Raw genomic sequence first — 15805 nt, 5'->3', positions numbered from 1 at the left:
GGTAGGAATAGAGAATAGATGAGGGGTTAAAGATGGTAGAGAAGTGAAAGGGAGATGGAAGTACTGAATGATATGGTGAGTAATGTGGGAGATACAGTATGGACAAGGTGCAACTCTTAAAACAGAGTGGGAAATAGATTGGCAAGATTAGTAATTTAAAAAAAATAGCAAGTCCAACCAATCAATTAGAGAAATGAGGGAAAGAATCAAGATATATTGGCACAATCAGTTAAAAATTTCAGCACACAGTGACAATGAGGTAATGTCATGGGATGAAATCAGTGTATAAGCAGTCTATTCTCTATTCATATCCTTGTTGCAGCACTGCAGGTAGGCTCAAGACAGGAAGCTCTTTGGTTGGTCTAGACTGTTAAAGAAAGTAGTTACAGAGTTCAGTTATAGAAGAGTTCCAGAGGGATAGCTGTGTTAGTCTGTATACAGCAAAAACAACGAGAGTTATGTAGCACTTTAAAGACTAACAAATTTAATTTCAGCAGACATAAGCTTTTGTGGGCTTCAGCCCACTTCCTCAGATGCAGTTGGTAGAAATAATACAGCAAATATTGGCAACGAATATAGGAGGCAGCATATACATATCCAAAGCCCACGAAAGCTTAAGCCTGCTGAAATTAAATTGGTTAGTCTTTAAAGTGCTACAGAACTCTCGTTGTTTTTAGTTCAATTATAGCTTCATAAGTAATAGCATGCAACAAGTCATATATTTAGAACAATATTTTAAAAACTATCCTCTATCTTTGGATGTCTTAGTTTTTGGGAGCCCAACAGTGAAAACCCTGGGATCCAGTTGAAGTCAGTGGGAACTTCAGACACTCAACATATCTGATTTTCAACAATCTGAAAATCAGGCTGTAGATGTCTTAAAATAGGCCCCCCAATATCTGAGGTACCAAAAATGCAAAGCACTTTTTAAAATAGAGATTTTAACTTTTAACTTTAAAACAAAATATAGATTGCTGCTAATAATTGTGGCACAGTAATATGTCAAACAATGAGTACTATATCTTAGCATAATTTTTAAATTATCCATGATAAAACTACAGATCTGTTTTACTTCTAAATTATGAAATTGCAGGCATTTGAAGATATTTATCTTGAGGAAAAAGAAACCATTAGAAACCTGCTGGACTACGCTGATGCAGTATTTGCTTACATCTTTTTACTGGAGATGTTTCTAGAATGGGTGGCTTACGGCTTCCAGAAGTATTTCACAGATTTATCATGCTGGCTTGATTTCTTTATTGTCTGTGTAAGTATTAAATTTAACCTGTCTTGTTCTGTTTGCTGAATTATGTAGCTATACAGAAAGCCACATGTAAAATGAGATTAGGCACACATAGAAGTATGAGGGCCAATTTCCCAAAGCTGAAACTAATTATGAACAAAATTGACCAAGGAAAAATTTGAATAGAAAATTGTGAACAATAATTGGGAGCTTAAGAACATTTTAAGAGATGCCCCAAAAGTCACAATCCCACAGTCACTCAAGACTACATCCTGGTTTAGAGAAGAAATGAAGCAGTAATAAAAATGAAAGGACAGTATATGCCAAATGGAAAGGGGAAATTGATAGCAGTTAATATAACTTAGAAGATAAGCAATGCAGACAATTAATTTGGGAAGCTAAAAGTATAAATGAAAAATCCATGTCCAATAAAGCTAAGGAGAATAAGAAGGAATCTTTTAAATATATCAGTGTAGAGGATGTGGCCTTTGCCTCCCTGGTAGTCTCAGAGGGAGGCCACACCCCCTTGCTGCCACACCTCTGTGGGCAAACTTTATACAGGGGATTAACTCTTCACCGTCTATAGCCCCAAACCCTCAAGCAGGATGGGGCAAGCAAGCAGTCTCTAGTCCCAAGCCCTCAGTCAGAGCAGGGCAGGCAAAACAGTCTGTGGCCCTTGGCCCTGGCTGGCAGGCAAAACAGTCTGTGGCCCTCGGCCCTTAGGCCGGGCAGGATAAAGCAACCACACCAGAGGTCGGATGGTAAGGGGGAAGGAGGACATGGGCCCTCCCAACTTCACCGGTCTCAGCCCAGGGCCCTATCAGTGGCAGAGTGCTCCGCCACTGGGTCAGTGGGGCTCCAACTGAAACTCACTGACAAAGGCTTGAGTGCAAGCCCAGCTGGACCGAGGTTGGATACCCCTGGGGTACTTCTTCCACCCTTGTGCCCGTATACCTGTAGCAAGGGTCATCATCAGCTTCCCCAGGGTATGTTGCCGGCGGTAGTCCCACCAAGCCCTCACTGTCTGAGCTGTCCACCAGCTCAGGCAGGTCGGGTGAGTCCTCAGAGTAACTGGATTCCTCCCCAGCTCCTCTCTGCAGCAGCAGTCTGGATATGTCCTTCCCGCCCTTTATACTTCTGGTTCCCGTCTGGGCTCTGCCCCTCTACTTCCAGTGTGGTGGGCGTGGCTTATCTGGCTCCACCCTCCGGGGGTTGATTGGCCATCCCTCCCTGATAGTCTCAGAGGGAGGCCACACCTCTTTGCTACAATCAGAAACAGAAGGAAACCTAACAATGGCATAGGTGTAGAGGAAGATGATGAAATTGTCAACAATGAGGTATCAGAGATACAAGTTTTCAGTAAATATTTCTACTCTATTTCTACTATGAAAGAAGCTGAATTATATATTTATATCATATGATGATTAAATGCTTTTCTATTTCAACAGTAATAAGGAGGATGTTGTAGTATGGGCTCCTGCCCGGCCTGGTCGTTGCGGCCCTTCCTCGGGCCCAGGCTCTGAGGAAGGCCACTGCACTGTCCAAAAAGGGAAATGTTAGCGTCTGGATAAGTCGCAGTCCGGGCCCTCAGGCAGGGCGGGCTGCTGGGTAGTCTCTCGCCCTGGCCCTCAGGCAGGGCGGGCTGCCGGGTAGTCTCTCACCCCGGCCCTCAGGCAGGGCGGGCGAGCAAGCAGTGTCCTCTGGTCAGGAGAGCGGGGTACCATAATCACTCCCTGGATGGCAAGGACAAGGAGGGAGGAGAGGGGGACGCAGGTCCACCCGACTCCACTGTGTCCTATCCGAGGGCCCTAGCAGTGGCAAAGGTGTTGCCACTCAGTTGGCGGGGCTCTCGCTGCAACACGCTGACGGGGCTTGCCCGTCTCAGCCACAGCTATGACTGTCCCTGGGCCACTTCCTCCCCATATTCCTAGGTACCTGTGTCCGCCGGGTCCTCAGGGTCACTGGGGTACACAGCCCAGGTTAGACTTGCCAGTCCCTCCTCATCCACAGGCGGGAAGGCGGGGAGCTCCTCTGCGAGGGGCAGCTCCTCCAGGTCACAGGGCTCAGGAGATGGCTCGGCCTCAGGCAGCTTCTCCAGGTCCTGTCCTGTCTCTGGGGGATCGGCATCAGGCAGCTCTTCCAGGTCGGATCTGGCCCCGGGGGGGATCTCCCAGCCCTCAGGCTCAGGGGACTCGGTCCAGTCACTGGGGTCCAGGGGCCTGGCCCAGTCCTTGGGGCCGGTAGGCCTAGGCCAGTCTAGGGGGCCCAGAGGCCCTATCCAACCCTTAGGGCTTGGTCTCTTGGGCTGTTCCCGGGTCCTATGCTTCGGGAGGCACCCGCTTGGGGCAGCGGCCCAGCTGGGTTCAGGCCTTGGCTGCAGCCAGCGGAACGGCACGTCTACCTCCAGCGGCAGCCTGTCCCTCACTGAGCTGTGAGGCCTGCTCTTTATACTCCCAGCCCCGGCTGAGGCTCTGCCCCTCTTTTGCCGGATTGGTTGGCCGGCGGGGCCTATCACTAGCCGACTCCCCGGTTGCCAGGCAGACTGGGCTGCCGGCCCTTTCAGTGTCTGCTCTGGGCGTTGCAGCCCTTCCTTGGGCCCAGGCTCTGAGGAAGGCCACTGCACCTTCCTACAATGTTAAATAGCATGTTCTAAAGTTAAACATTTTTACACCAACAGGTCCAAATAATTTGCTTCCAAGAGTTTTAAAACAGTTGACTCAGAAGTGCTCTGGAATATTACTATTAACTGCATATAAACCCTGGAATACTGGGGAAGTTACAGTGGACTGTAAAAAAAAATCAAATACATCAATAATAGAAAGGGTAATGGGTAATTACCTAGCCTGACATCAACTGTGAGCAAAATATGGGAACAGCTGGTACAAGACTATTAATGAGTAGTTGAAGGATGGAAATACAATTAAAGCCAGTTAACTTTGTTTTTTTAACTTAGATCTTGTCAAATGAACTTAATATTGTTTTGTTCAGAGATTACAAGTTTAACTTATAAAGATAACTGTGTTAATACGATGTATTTGGACTTCCATAACGCATTTGACTTAGTACCACAAAACATTCTGAATTTAAAATTGGCATAATACAATATCAATATACATTTATTAAATGGGTTAAAAACTACCTAAATCATTTTAAAATGTAATTGTAAATGAGCAAGCAATCATCCTCTAGTGGGTGTGTTTCTAGTGAAGTCCCACAGGGCTTGGTTCTTAGCCCAACACTGTTAAATATTTTATCTATGAAGAAAATATAAAATCATAGTTGAGAAAGTGTGCAGATGGAGTAGTAAATAATGAGGACTGGTCACTCTTACAGAGCAATCTGGATTGCTTGGTAATTGAGGTATAATCAAGCAACATACATTATGATATAGCCAAATGCAAAGTCATACATCTAGGAAAAAAGATTGTGTAGTCCATTCTTATAGGATGAGATATGTATCTTGGTAAATAGAGACTCTGACTGGGACTTAGGAGTTATGGTGGATGACTAAATAAACATGAGCTCCCGGTGCGGTGCAGTGCAGTGCTGTGACTAAGAGGACTACTGCTATCCTGAAATGTATTATCAGTGAAATACTGAGAAGAAGTGGGACGTTATTATCTCTGTATATTACTACAATTAGTCACCCTAATTTTGAGGACATAAATGGTGGTGGTCGAGGACTCCCTCCTAAGGGGGACGGAGTCATCCAGACCGGGAAACTCAAGTGTGCTGCTTGCCTGGAGCTAGAATTCAGAATGTGATGGAAAGTCTGCCAAGACTCATCAAGCCCTCAGACTGCTATCCCTTCCTTCTTCACATGGGCACCAGTGATACAGTCAGGAATGAACTTGAGTGAATCATGGCAGACTATGTGGCTCTGGGAAGAAGGATAAAGGAGTTTGAGATGCAAGTGTGTTCGCATCCATCCTCCATGTTGAAGGAAAAGGCCCAGGTAGGGACCATCGAATTGTGGAAATAAATGCGTGGTTACACAGGTGGTGTCGGAGAGAGGGCTTTGGATTCTTCGACCTTGGGATGTTGTTTCAAGAAGAATTGCTAGGAAGAGATGGGATCCACCTAACGAAGAGAGCACCTTCGCAGATCGGCTTGCAAACCTAGTGAGGAGGGATTTAATTTAAGTTCACCGGGGAATGGAGACCTAAGCCCAGAGATAAGTGAGGAAGTGGGATACCAGGAGGAAGCAGAAGGAGGAGGGTGCAATAGGGGAGGTCTCCTGATCCCTACTGAGAAAGTAGGGCAATTAGCTAGTTACTTAGGTGCCTGTACACGAACACAAGAAGCCTGGGAAACAAGCAGGAAGAATTGGAATTCCTGACACAGTCAAAGAACTGTGTATGACATGATTGGAATAAAATATACTTGGTGAGGTAACTCACACAACTGGAGCACTGTCAAGAATGGGTATATACTGTTCAGGAAGGACAGGCAAGGGAAAAAAGGTGGAGGAATTGCACTGTATATAAGAGAGCAATATGACTGCTCATAGCTTCAGTGTGAAACTGGAGAAAAGCCTGTTGAGAGTCTCTGGGTTAAGTTGAGAGGTGAGAGCAACAAGACTTTTGTCGAGGTGGGCATCTGCTATAGATCACCAGACCAGAAGATGAAGTAGATGAGGATTTCTTCAGACAACTAATAGCCATTTCCAGATCATAGGCCCTGGTTCTCATGGGGGACTTCAAACAACTGACATCTGCTGGGAGAGCAATACAGCAGTGCACAGACAATCCAGGAAATTTTTGGAGAGTGTTGGGGACAACTTCCCGGTGCAAGTGTTGGAGGAACAAATAAAGGGTCATGCTCCTCTTGACCTGCTGCTCACAAACGGAAGAATTGGTAGGGGAAGTAGAAATGGATGGCAACCTGGGCAGCAGTTACCATGAGATGGGTCGAGTTCAGGATCCTGATAAAAGGAAGAAAGAAGAGCAGCAGAATACAGACCCTGGACTTCAGAAAAGCAGATTTTGACTCCCTCAGGGAACTGATGGGCAGGATCCTCTGGGAGGCTAATTTGAGAGGGAAAGGAGTCCAAGAGAGCTGGCTGTATTTTAAAGAAACCTTATTGAAGGTACAGGAACAAACCATCCCGATGTGCAGAAAGAATAGCAAATATGGCAGGCAATCCAGCTTGGCTTAACAGAGAAATCTTCGGTGAGCTTAAACATAAAAAAGAAGCTTACAAGAAGTGGAAGCTTGGACAAATGGCATGGGAGGAGTATAAAAATACTGCTCAAGCATGCAGGGGTGAAATCAGAAAGGTCAAAACACAATTGGAGTTGCAGATAGCAAGGGAGGTGAAGGGTAACAAGAAGGGTTTCTATGGGGCTGCAACATGGTCATCGATCCACACATTAACCTTGCATTATGCCATCACCCAACAGGCCAGGGATGATGCAGCATACAGCAGAGCAGTGCTTCAAACAGCGATTCCGTGAGCTCCAACCCCTCCTTCTGTGGTCAGCTTGGGAGCCACTTACTTTGAATCAACATGAGCAAGCTCTCGAAGAAGAAAATATGGTTACCTACCTTTTTATAACTGTTGTACTTGGAGATGTGTTGCTCATGCCCATTCAAACTCTTAGATACCCTGCAAACCACTGGATCCATTCAAATAACACTTTCAGTTAATGAAGCTATTTTGGAATCTGCTAGAGCAGTCTGGCATGCACCAGTCACATGCACTCCTACCCCCAAAAGGGCAGAGAAACACTGTTTTGTTTCAGCCAAAGGAGAGGAATTTCTCTTCACCCATCCCACATCATCCTCTCTGGTTGTCCAGGTTGCCACAGAGCAATCTAGGTAACATTCAAAATCTGTTCCTTCTGACGAGGCTAAACATCTAGACTTGATGGGAAGAAAGGTTTTCACATCTATTACATCCTTCAGTTTCATATGGAGAACTATCAAGCACTGTTGGCTAAGTACAGCTATCTGAACTATTCCAAGTTCATACTCATTGTAGACAAATTGCCACTACAAGACACAGCTCACTTCCAGGCTCTTATAGAAGAGGGTAAGCTGGTGGCCAGAACTGCATTTCAGTCAGCAGCTGAAGCAGCAAAGACATCACCAAGGTCAATGGCAATGGCCATTATGATGCACTGTGAGTCATGGCTACACACTTCAGGATTTCCCAGGGAGCTTCAAAACACTGTGGAAGACTTACCCTTCAATGAAGCCCATCTTTTCAATGAGAAGACAAATGAGTCCTTATATACTGTAAAGGACTCCACAGCTACTCTCCACTCCTTCAGAATATATACACCTTTCCCAAAGAAAATACCACAGATACGCTTACAAATCTAGACCAGTGACTCAACAGTTTTATCATCAGCTATCTTATGATCTGTCTCATAAAAGAAAAAGGATACACATGTCTCATTTCACTACTGCTCCCATATTTATAGTATTTTCTCAACCCCGTCCCCTGGCTAAAAGTTATTTTTGACAGGAGTTTGTGAGCTGCAAACCATCAGTGATGCCACCACAACCCAATCCCCCATACACTTTGTAGGTCATTCAGAAATTTTCCCTCACAAATAGAGTGCTATACAATGGACGAGAGGATATTAGACATCATCCAGTCTAGCTGTGTGATAGAGTTTACTTCTCTACCTCCTCCAAAACCTCCATCCCGTTCCTCTTCAGGAACCAGTCTCATGGTCGATTTTCAGGCAGGGAGTGAAATGCATCCTCCAGTGAAGGGCAGTAGAGCAGCTATCTCTACAACACCAAAGAAAGGATTTTTACTCATTGTACTTCTTAATACACAAAAAGAGGGGCAGTTGGATACCCATCCTCAATCTCTGCATTCTCAACCGCTTTATTTGCAAACTGAAATTTCTTATGGTCACTCTGGCATCAATAATCCCATCCTTGGAAAAGGATATTTGGTTTACAGCTCTCAATATGAAGGATGCATACTTTCATAAGGATATTCACCTCACCCACAGTCAATTTCTCAGATTCATGGTGGGCCCCAACCACTTCCAGTCTTGCTTCCCAGATTTCCTTCTAATTGTTGTCCTCCAATCAGCATTCAGTCCTATCCCAATCTCTAGACCCAGGAGAATGCAGGATCAAACATCTCAGCTCCAAAACACTGCATCTCATGGATTGGTTTTCAGATGGGCATCAGTCCTAGTATGTTTCTGCTCTGAAGTGGTATGAACCATCCTTAATAATAGCAGAAAATATTCCACTAGGAAATGCTATTCAGCCAAGTGGATGTGTTTTTCCATCTGGACACAGCAGAAATGCGTATTTCCTGAGTGAGCTGCTGTTCCCCTTTTTTTGGACTATCTTCTGTCTCTCATGACAGCTGGGCTATCCCTCAGTTCTGTTCAGTTCTACCTGGCAGCAATCAATGTGTGCCACCCATCATCACTTATTCAGTTTGCACTTACTTGTTGACAAGCATTCCTGAAAGGCCTAATCAGAACCTCCCACCAGTATGGTAATCTACTCCTCACTGGGACTTACACCTTGTACTTTCAGCACTCACTAGCCTCCCTTTGAACTGGTAGCCACATGTTCCATGTCTCCCCTGTCAGTGTGACAAGGTAGGTGAGGTAATACCTGTTGATGAGAAAACCAGGTTTTGAGCTTACATAGAGCTCTTCATCAAGCTTTTCTCACCAACATAAGTGGATCCAATAAAATATATTACCTGACCCACCTTGTCTCTCTAATATCCTGGGACCAACATGGCTACAAGAACACTGCATTCACCAGTCTATGAAAGTTGCACTCCTTGTGGCCATCATCTCAGCCAGAAGAGTTCATGACCTCGGAGCATTAATGATGGACTTGCCATACAATGTATTCCATAAGGACAAAGTCTCTTTACAACTACATTCAAAATGCACTCCCAAGTTAGTTGCAGAGTTTCACATAAACCAGTCAATCTATTTACCTGTGTTTTTTCCCAAACCACATGCACCAGGGGAGGAAAGGAGACTACATAACATCAACGTGTGACACACTTTGGCTTCTAATCCAGAAAGGCCAAAACCAACCAGAAAATCACCTGGCTCACTCCAGCTGAATGAATCCAAGGTCAAGCTGTATCCTTCCAGAGGATCTATAAATGAATCTTAGGCTGTATCCTGTTCTGTTACCAGTTTTCACATCTTCTCCACGTCAGGGGGTAAGGGATCGTTCTAGAAGTAGCCTCAGTGGCATCACTTCAGGAAGTGCCTTGTTGAATGTTTGAATTCAATAACAATTTGAGATTGTCAGATAACAGGATCAATTAGAATTGTGTAATCAAAGATTATTAATCAAAGGTTATTACAGCTCTATACAGAATACAGAAAGAACAGATATGCTACCTCCCCTGGTAAATGGTGAAGAGAAGGTAGTTTGGTTCCTTCCTCTGTACCTGATAGAATGCCAACTGTGTTCATTCTCAAACTAAATTTTCAGCCATATTTCCTTTCATAGAATATGAGAAGAAGATATTCCTTTTTGAGGAAAAATACTTTCCCATGATTAATTTTACTATGTGTTCTGTTTTTCTAATTACTGATTCTCAGTTTATCTGACTGATGAGTAAAAAGGGAATCTGTAACCTGGTCATTATTACTTACAGATGGGACAATCAACAGTTCTGTGAGTTAAAATATCTTTAAGTAGGTCATTATTTCCTTCATTACAGAATCCATCGGCAATTAGAAGCATCTTTTATCTATCACCCAGTTTTATTTGTAACACACTTTTATAGTCACTTATATTAGCTTGAGAGGTCTTTTCCCTCAAAACCTGGACTATATTAGTAAAGATAGGGTAAAAAGCAGAATTAAAAGATTACACACATTCCATTATTGTGTTCATTTTCCCTTCACACAACAGGGTCAATTGAAGGACAAATAACTTTTTATTTTACATACACATAGGGCAGTAAATACACAGATACACAAAATAAGGCTTTGATTAGCATTTACAAGAATTATGAGAATTTTTAACATACAAAAATCTGAAAAGTTAATATTAACAACTTCTACATGACATTTGCAGGGCAGCTATGTGGAATTCCGTCCATGCGTTTATGAGACATTGTGCTATAGTGCAAAACTCCTCCACTGACTCATTCTTTGTGACAAAGATCCTCCAAGTGGCTCTGCTGTCTGCATTGTCGTACCCTTCTCCTACTTAAGTACTGCTTGTCAGTCACCCACAGTGGAATACACATAGGGACCAGCCTTCAAAGAAAGGAGAAAGTTACTTAACTTATAATAGCTGGAGATTCTTTGAGATCTGTATTCCACTACCTGGCCTCCTCCTCTCCTTCAGATCATAATTGGATTTGCAGTAGAGAAGGAATTGGAGAGGCGGTCAGTCTGCTCTGCCCTTTATGCCCTTGGTTGGAAACGCAAGAAGGGTGCATGTACAGACCAATGGACACTGCTTGCAAGAATTCTTTGATTCTGGGTTCATGAAGCACATGCGCACCCCCAGTGGAATACACATAAGTACCACATATCTCAAAGAACCTCCAGTTACTATGAGGTAAGTAGCTTTCTCTTTTGAGGATAAGAATTATTGTGGTGTGCTTCATGTTGGAATTATTATTATTTATACAGGGTATTACCACAACACTAATTTAACCTTAAATTTCTTCATTAAATCCAAAGGCCAAATGGAATTTATACAATTGCTCTAACATGTTTAAAAGCCTAAATAATAAGCAATTTACTATAGCCAAACAGTAACAAAATGTTTATAAAATTTGATCAAGATACTTAGACCCATATTGGTTGGCTCCAACGTGGTCAGGCAGCTATTATCAATGAACCCTTTAAGAGTTTACTTTTTATACTCTTCAACAAACTAGTGATATTGCCAGTTATTGACTTCAGGTAAAAAACAATTTGAGACAGTTCACTGTTATTTCCAGTCTTAATTCAGATACAATTTACAACCTCCTTTTCCCCCAAGGTCTGTCCTCCGTATCTCTTCCCTTCCTTCTTGCTGACTAACAGTTTTTCCATTGCATCTGGATTTAAATAGGCTCTACTTTTTGAGACAACACTAGTATGTAGGGTGGGAAGTCCATGTTGGCTCCTTCTAAGATAGATTCTTTTTGTTTTAATTAAAACCATCTGCAGTCACCCATGTTGGTCAAAACTTTCTTTCTGGAAACTTCCCCTTATCTCATTCCTTGAACCAGACATTCTCCCCACTGTATTCCTTCTGACCTTATAACTCATTATTTTCAAGGCTTTTTTTTTTTTACTTGCTAGTTACGGCCTTTCTTTGCAACACATATTTCTTTAACCAAACTTAAGATAAATTAAATTCTTAATTTTATATTTATTCTACCGTTCAAGATTATTATTTTTGGACAAATATGAGAAAGGGTTAGAAAGTAATTATGTTACAATAAGTAGAGGCATATATACTCTCCATTTCATTCCCAAAGAAAAAATATGCAAATATAGCCAAGAATATCTACTGTCACATATTCAATAAACCTCTTATTCCATTTACCATTTCTAATGTGATTAGTAATCTGAATTTTAATTCAATCAAAACAGATTTCATTTACTTCCTTGTGGCAAAAATCTGTATCGAATAAAAGACACCTTTGTGACAACAAAGACTTCTTGAAGTCTTTCAGAACACTAAGGGCATTGAGGCCCCTACGAGCCTTCTACAGATTGGAAGGTATAAAGGTATAGGTAACTTTTTTGTATGTCTTTGGAGTGTGTATGTCTTTCATGCTGATCACAGTCAAACTTCCTTTACCAAAAATGTATAGATTCTTCTTTTCTAAAACCAAATTGAATTAAAAATGTTGAGAGATAAATACTGGTGTCCCCCAGGGATGTATACTGGGACCAGTACTGTTCAACATATTCATAAATGATCTGGAAAAACAAGGTAAACATTGAAATGGCAAAATTTGCAGATGATACAAAACTGAAATGATTAGGGATATGGAAAAGCTTCCATATGAGGAGAGATTAATAAGACTGGGACTTTTCATCTTGGAAAAGAGATGACTAAGGACCAAGACTATAACAGGGTTGAAAAAAAAACTATATAAATTCATGGAGTCCATCAATGGCTATTAGCCAGGATAGGCAGGGATTGCTGTTTGCTAGAGGCTAGGAATGGCCAACAGGATGGATCACTTGATTACCTGTTCTAGTCATTCCCTCTGAAGCACCTGGCTTTGGTCACTGTTGGAAGACAGGATACTGGGCCAGATAGACCATTGGTCTGACCCAGTATGGCCATTCTTATGTTAAAAAAAATGTAAGAATCCTACTTAAATTATATATATAAATTATTTTGAAAAGAACATTTAAAAGATCCAGGTTGGCTTTAAAGATGCCAGCCACTATAAGGCCCTAATTTATGAATGAGTGAGAAGTTGATAGATGAAAAAATGAAAAAAAAGTTATCAAAAATAGTTCTTTGGGAACATGTTTTGGTGACTGCTTACAACTGCATTTTTTTCCTCTCCATTCATTTAATTTATTTCAGGTTGTTGTGGATGCCATAAGAGGAGCTATCTGTCCCATCATGAACGTTATGCTTGTTTGCCTTGTTGTCTGGTTCCCATTTAACATCATAGGAGTGCAAGAATTTGGGGGGAAGTTTTGGAAATGCACTAATATGCCAGATGATTTGAGTGATAAAATTAAAAGCAGAAATGAATGTAAAATCTATAATCAGAGTCAATTCTTAAGATGGGAGAATGGTAATGTCACCTTTGATCATGTTGGAATGGGGTACTTGGCTCTTCTACAGGTGGTAAGTTTTATTACAAATACTTTCTTTTGTAAGGAGATGTTGGTCGAACATCCCAGTCATAGACTGTACTTTTATTTATCATCATAACCAAAAGTCAGAATATTTAACTGTATAGATGATTTATATTTGAGCTGTTCAAACCATCTTAAAGACCCTGAATTGTAACTGCATGTTTTATGTTGAGTGTAGGCATTTCCAGAGATATATTTTGTCAACTGTGTTTTAATCCTCTAACAAGAGTGCTAAACTTAGGTAGTTTGTATTTTACTGGGTCTGAAACCACTTTTATTTTCTGTGTTCTAGCACAAAATTTAGTCACAGATCAGAAAAAAACCCTAATATATAGTATAGTCTGTCCATTCTGCCTAGTTATCTTAACATGGTTCCCATTATTCTAGCATCTGAACATTTCACAGACATGAATGAATTTATCCTCCTAGTACCTCAGTGAGGTAGGAAATTATCATCATCATCATTATACAGATGAGAAATTGAAGCACAGACATTGTGACCTGCCCAGGATCACAAAAAAAGTCAGTGACAGAGCTGAGAACTGAATCCAGGTTTCTTGAGTCCCAGTCTGATGCCTTAATCACAAGACTATCTGTCTCCCAGTGTGCCGTTATTACCCAGTATTGCAGTAAAAGAAAACAGTGGTAGTAGAGACTCTCATCCCTTTTAAACTTTTTTTAAAAGTTCCTAGATCAAAAACTTAAAGCATTTAAAGAATTCTCTCCCTCTATTCCCTTCAATGTTCACTATCCCTATATCTCACCCAGGTGTAACTCACTTCTGCCCCCCAACCCTTCCAGAGTTCTACAGAGTTGCTAAAGTCTTCAGGATGAAAGCCATTTTTGATCTGTTGACTTCATTAGATCTGTCAGAGCTGTTCTCCCCTCTTTTATATGCTAACCTGGCTTAAACTTTTAAATTTAGTGCTCATTCAAAAAATGGGAAATTTGCAAATAAACAACTTAGTTTTAAAAGATTTAAGGTCAAAAGTGCTTCTATAATTGTTAATTTCCAGATGTTTTAATGTTTGGGTTTTTTGAAAAATGCACAGCATTTTTTGTTTCAGAAAATATTGGTTTTAGGTGTTAGGTCAACTCAATTGAAACATACTTCCAACCTGAACTCTTTAATTTTTTATGTGTGTGAATAATATTTCGCCTTAGCATTGTAAAACTCTTTCTGTTCATTCGAACTTACTCTAACCATATTTTAATTTTAAAATACTGTGCTTTTGATTTTAATGAGAATAAATGTATTATGATTTTCATGAAAATAAATGTATTATGATTTTCATAATCATGTCCTTGTTATTTTTTCCAGGCAACTTTTAAAGGTTGGATGGACATTATGTATGCCGCAGTGGATTCACGTGATGTATATAATCAAAATGAAATTATTCTGTATTGTAGCCATCATCTCACTTTTAGCTGTGTGTTGCACTTTTCAATCTAGTTTGAAATATCAAGCTGAAAATAGAAGAATGTGGACACTTTAAAAAAGATAAGGAATTAATAGATACTGGTAGAGTAAATACTCACAGGATAGATTAGGGATAACATTGTCAAATTTGAGTACTTCCATTCAAAAAACCCACTACATTAAGAGAATTTTAAGGGCCTGGTTGTGTAAATTTATGTATGGTCCTGTGTTAGTAGCAGAGCGCAGCCCCTCCAGGGAAAGCTCCTGGAGGAATCGTGCCAAGTTCCTTCTCTCTCTCTCTCTCTCTCTTTTGTATGTGAACAATAACAGTATTACTGGGCACCTGTTTAATACTTATGGTTGCAGTGCTTTACCACCTGCATTCATATACTTTCTTTTTATTCCTTATTCTCATATATTATTTCCTACTCTTTGACCTAAATTCAGTCCAACTGACCTCATTCGCACTCTCTTCTCTTTGACTCTCATTTACTTGCCCTTTTTCATTCACTCAAGACCTGTCTAGCAAAATAGAGTTTTTTAAAAATGTTAGCTCCTGTAGGGTTGATCACAACTAACTAATACATTTTAAAGGTATTAAACTTACATTAAAATGTTTTTAAACACAATTTATATTCCTAGTCTAAACATGCATAAAGACTCTCCCAGTCTCATTCCCTCTCGCAAGTAGCCATTCACTCATAAGCATGACAATTTCTGATCCCTGGGCCTCTCTGCACCACACTGCTCTATCTCCCCAGTCTCCTCCTCAAGAAGCCAACAGTCTAGACTTCTCTACTGCAATGCTAACAGAGCAGACTGCATTGCCAACCTCAGAGAATGACTGAGCATGCTCCATTCCTGAGCTTCTGTCCTGGTCAAATTCTTGATGTGATTTGTGATGAACAATGGCTTCTAAAGTGGTGATTAGGAAGCCATGTGACACCTATGAATAGCAGTCAGTCATCCCAAATAAATATCTTGTGCATCCAAATGTATAGGTGAGGAACTGTTTGGGGAAACAGAGAAATTAGTAGCTGAAATAGAGAGATCTCAATCCTTACTATTAAAGCTAGTATAGCAATCTGCTGGTCACTACCAATACCAAGGGCATTCAAGAAGGGACTGATGCCTTAACAGAGGGAAAAATTTGGAGCAGTAGCTTCCATGGAAACCTAGATACATTTTCTTTCTAACCCAACAAAATTATCAGCATGACAAAGACAAAGTGAGCATTTGTGTATGACGGTTACAATTTCTGTGCAAGACTCTTCCTTCTGATCTATCCTCTACAATCAGAATCTTAAGAAACAGCTGATAGAATCACAGCAAGGCTCAGGTTGAAAG

General features: G+C 41.3%; 1 protein-coding gene across 1 annotated transcript in view; it reads left to right on the top strand.

The window, feature by feature from the left end:
* Positions 1-15805, top strand: part of LOC137149193 (sodium channel protein type 5 subunit alpha-like) — a 145611-nt gene that overhangs the window by 97867 nt on the left and 31939 nt on the right. Inside the window, exons 22-25 of the mRNA XM_067542553.1 lie at positions 1094-1287; positions 11847-11940; positions 12758-13027; positions 14360-14413. Of these exons, the coding sequence (XP_067398654.1) occupies positions 1094-1287; positions 11847-11940; positions 12758-13027; positions 14360-14413 (612 nt within the window). The remainder of the gene's footprint in view (positions 1-1093; positions 1288-11846; positions 11941-12757; positions 13028-14359; positions 14414-15805) is intronic.

This window comes from Emydura macquarii, unplaced genomic scaffold, assembly GCF_026122565.2.
Source record: "Emydura macquarii macquarii isolate MOO-44397 ecotype Brisbane River unplaced genomic scaffold, CSIRO-AGI_Emac_v2 contig_719, whole genome shotgun sequence".
NCBI lineage: Eukaryota > Metazoa > Chordata > Testudines > Chelidae > Emydura > Emydura macquarii.
This window is presented reverse-complemented; position numbering and strand designations above follow the sequence as displayed.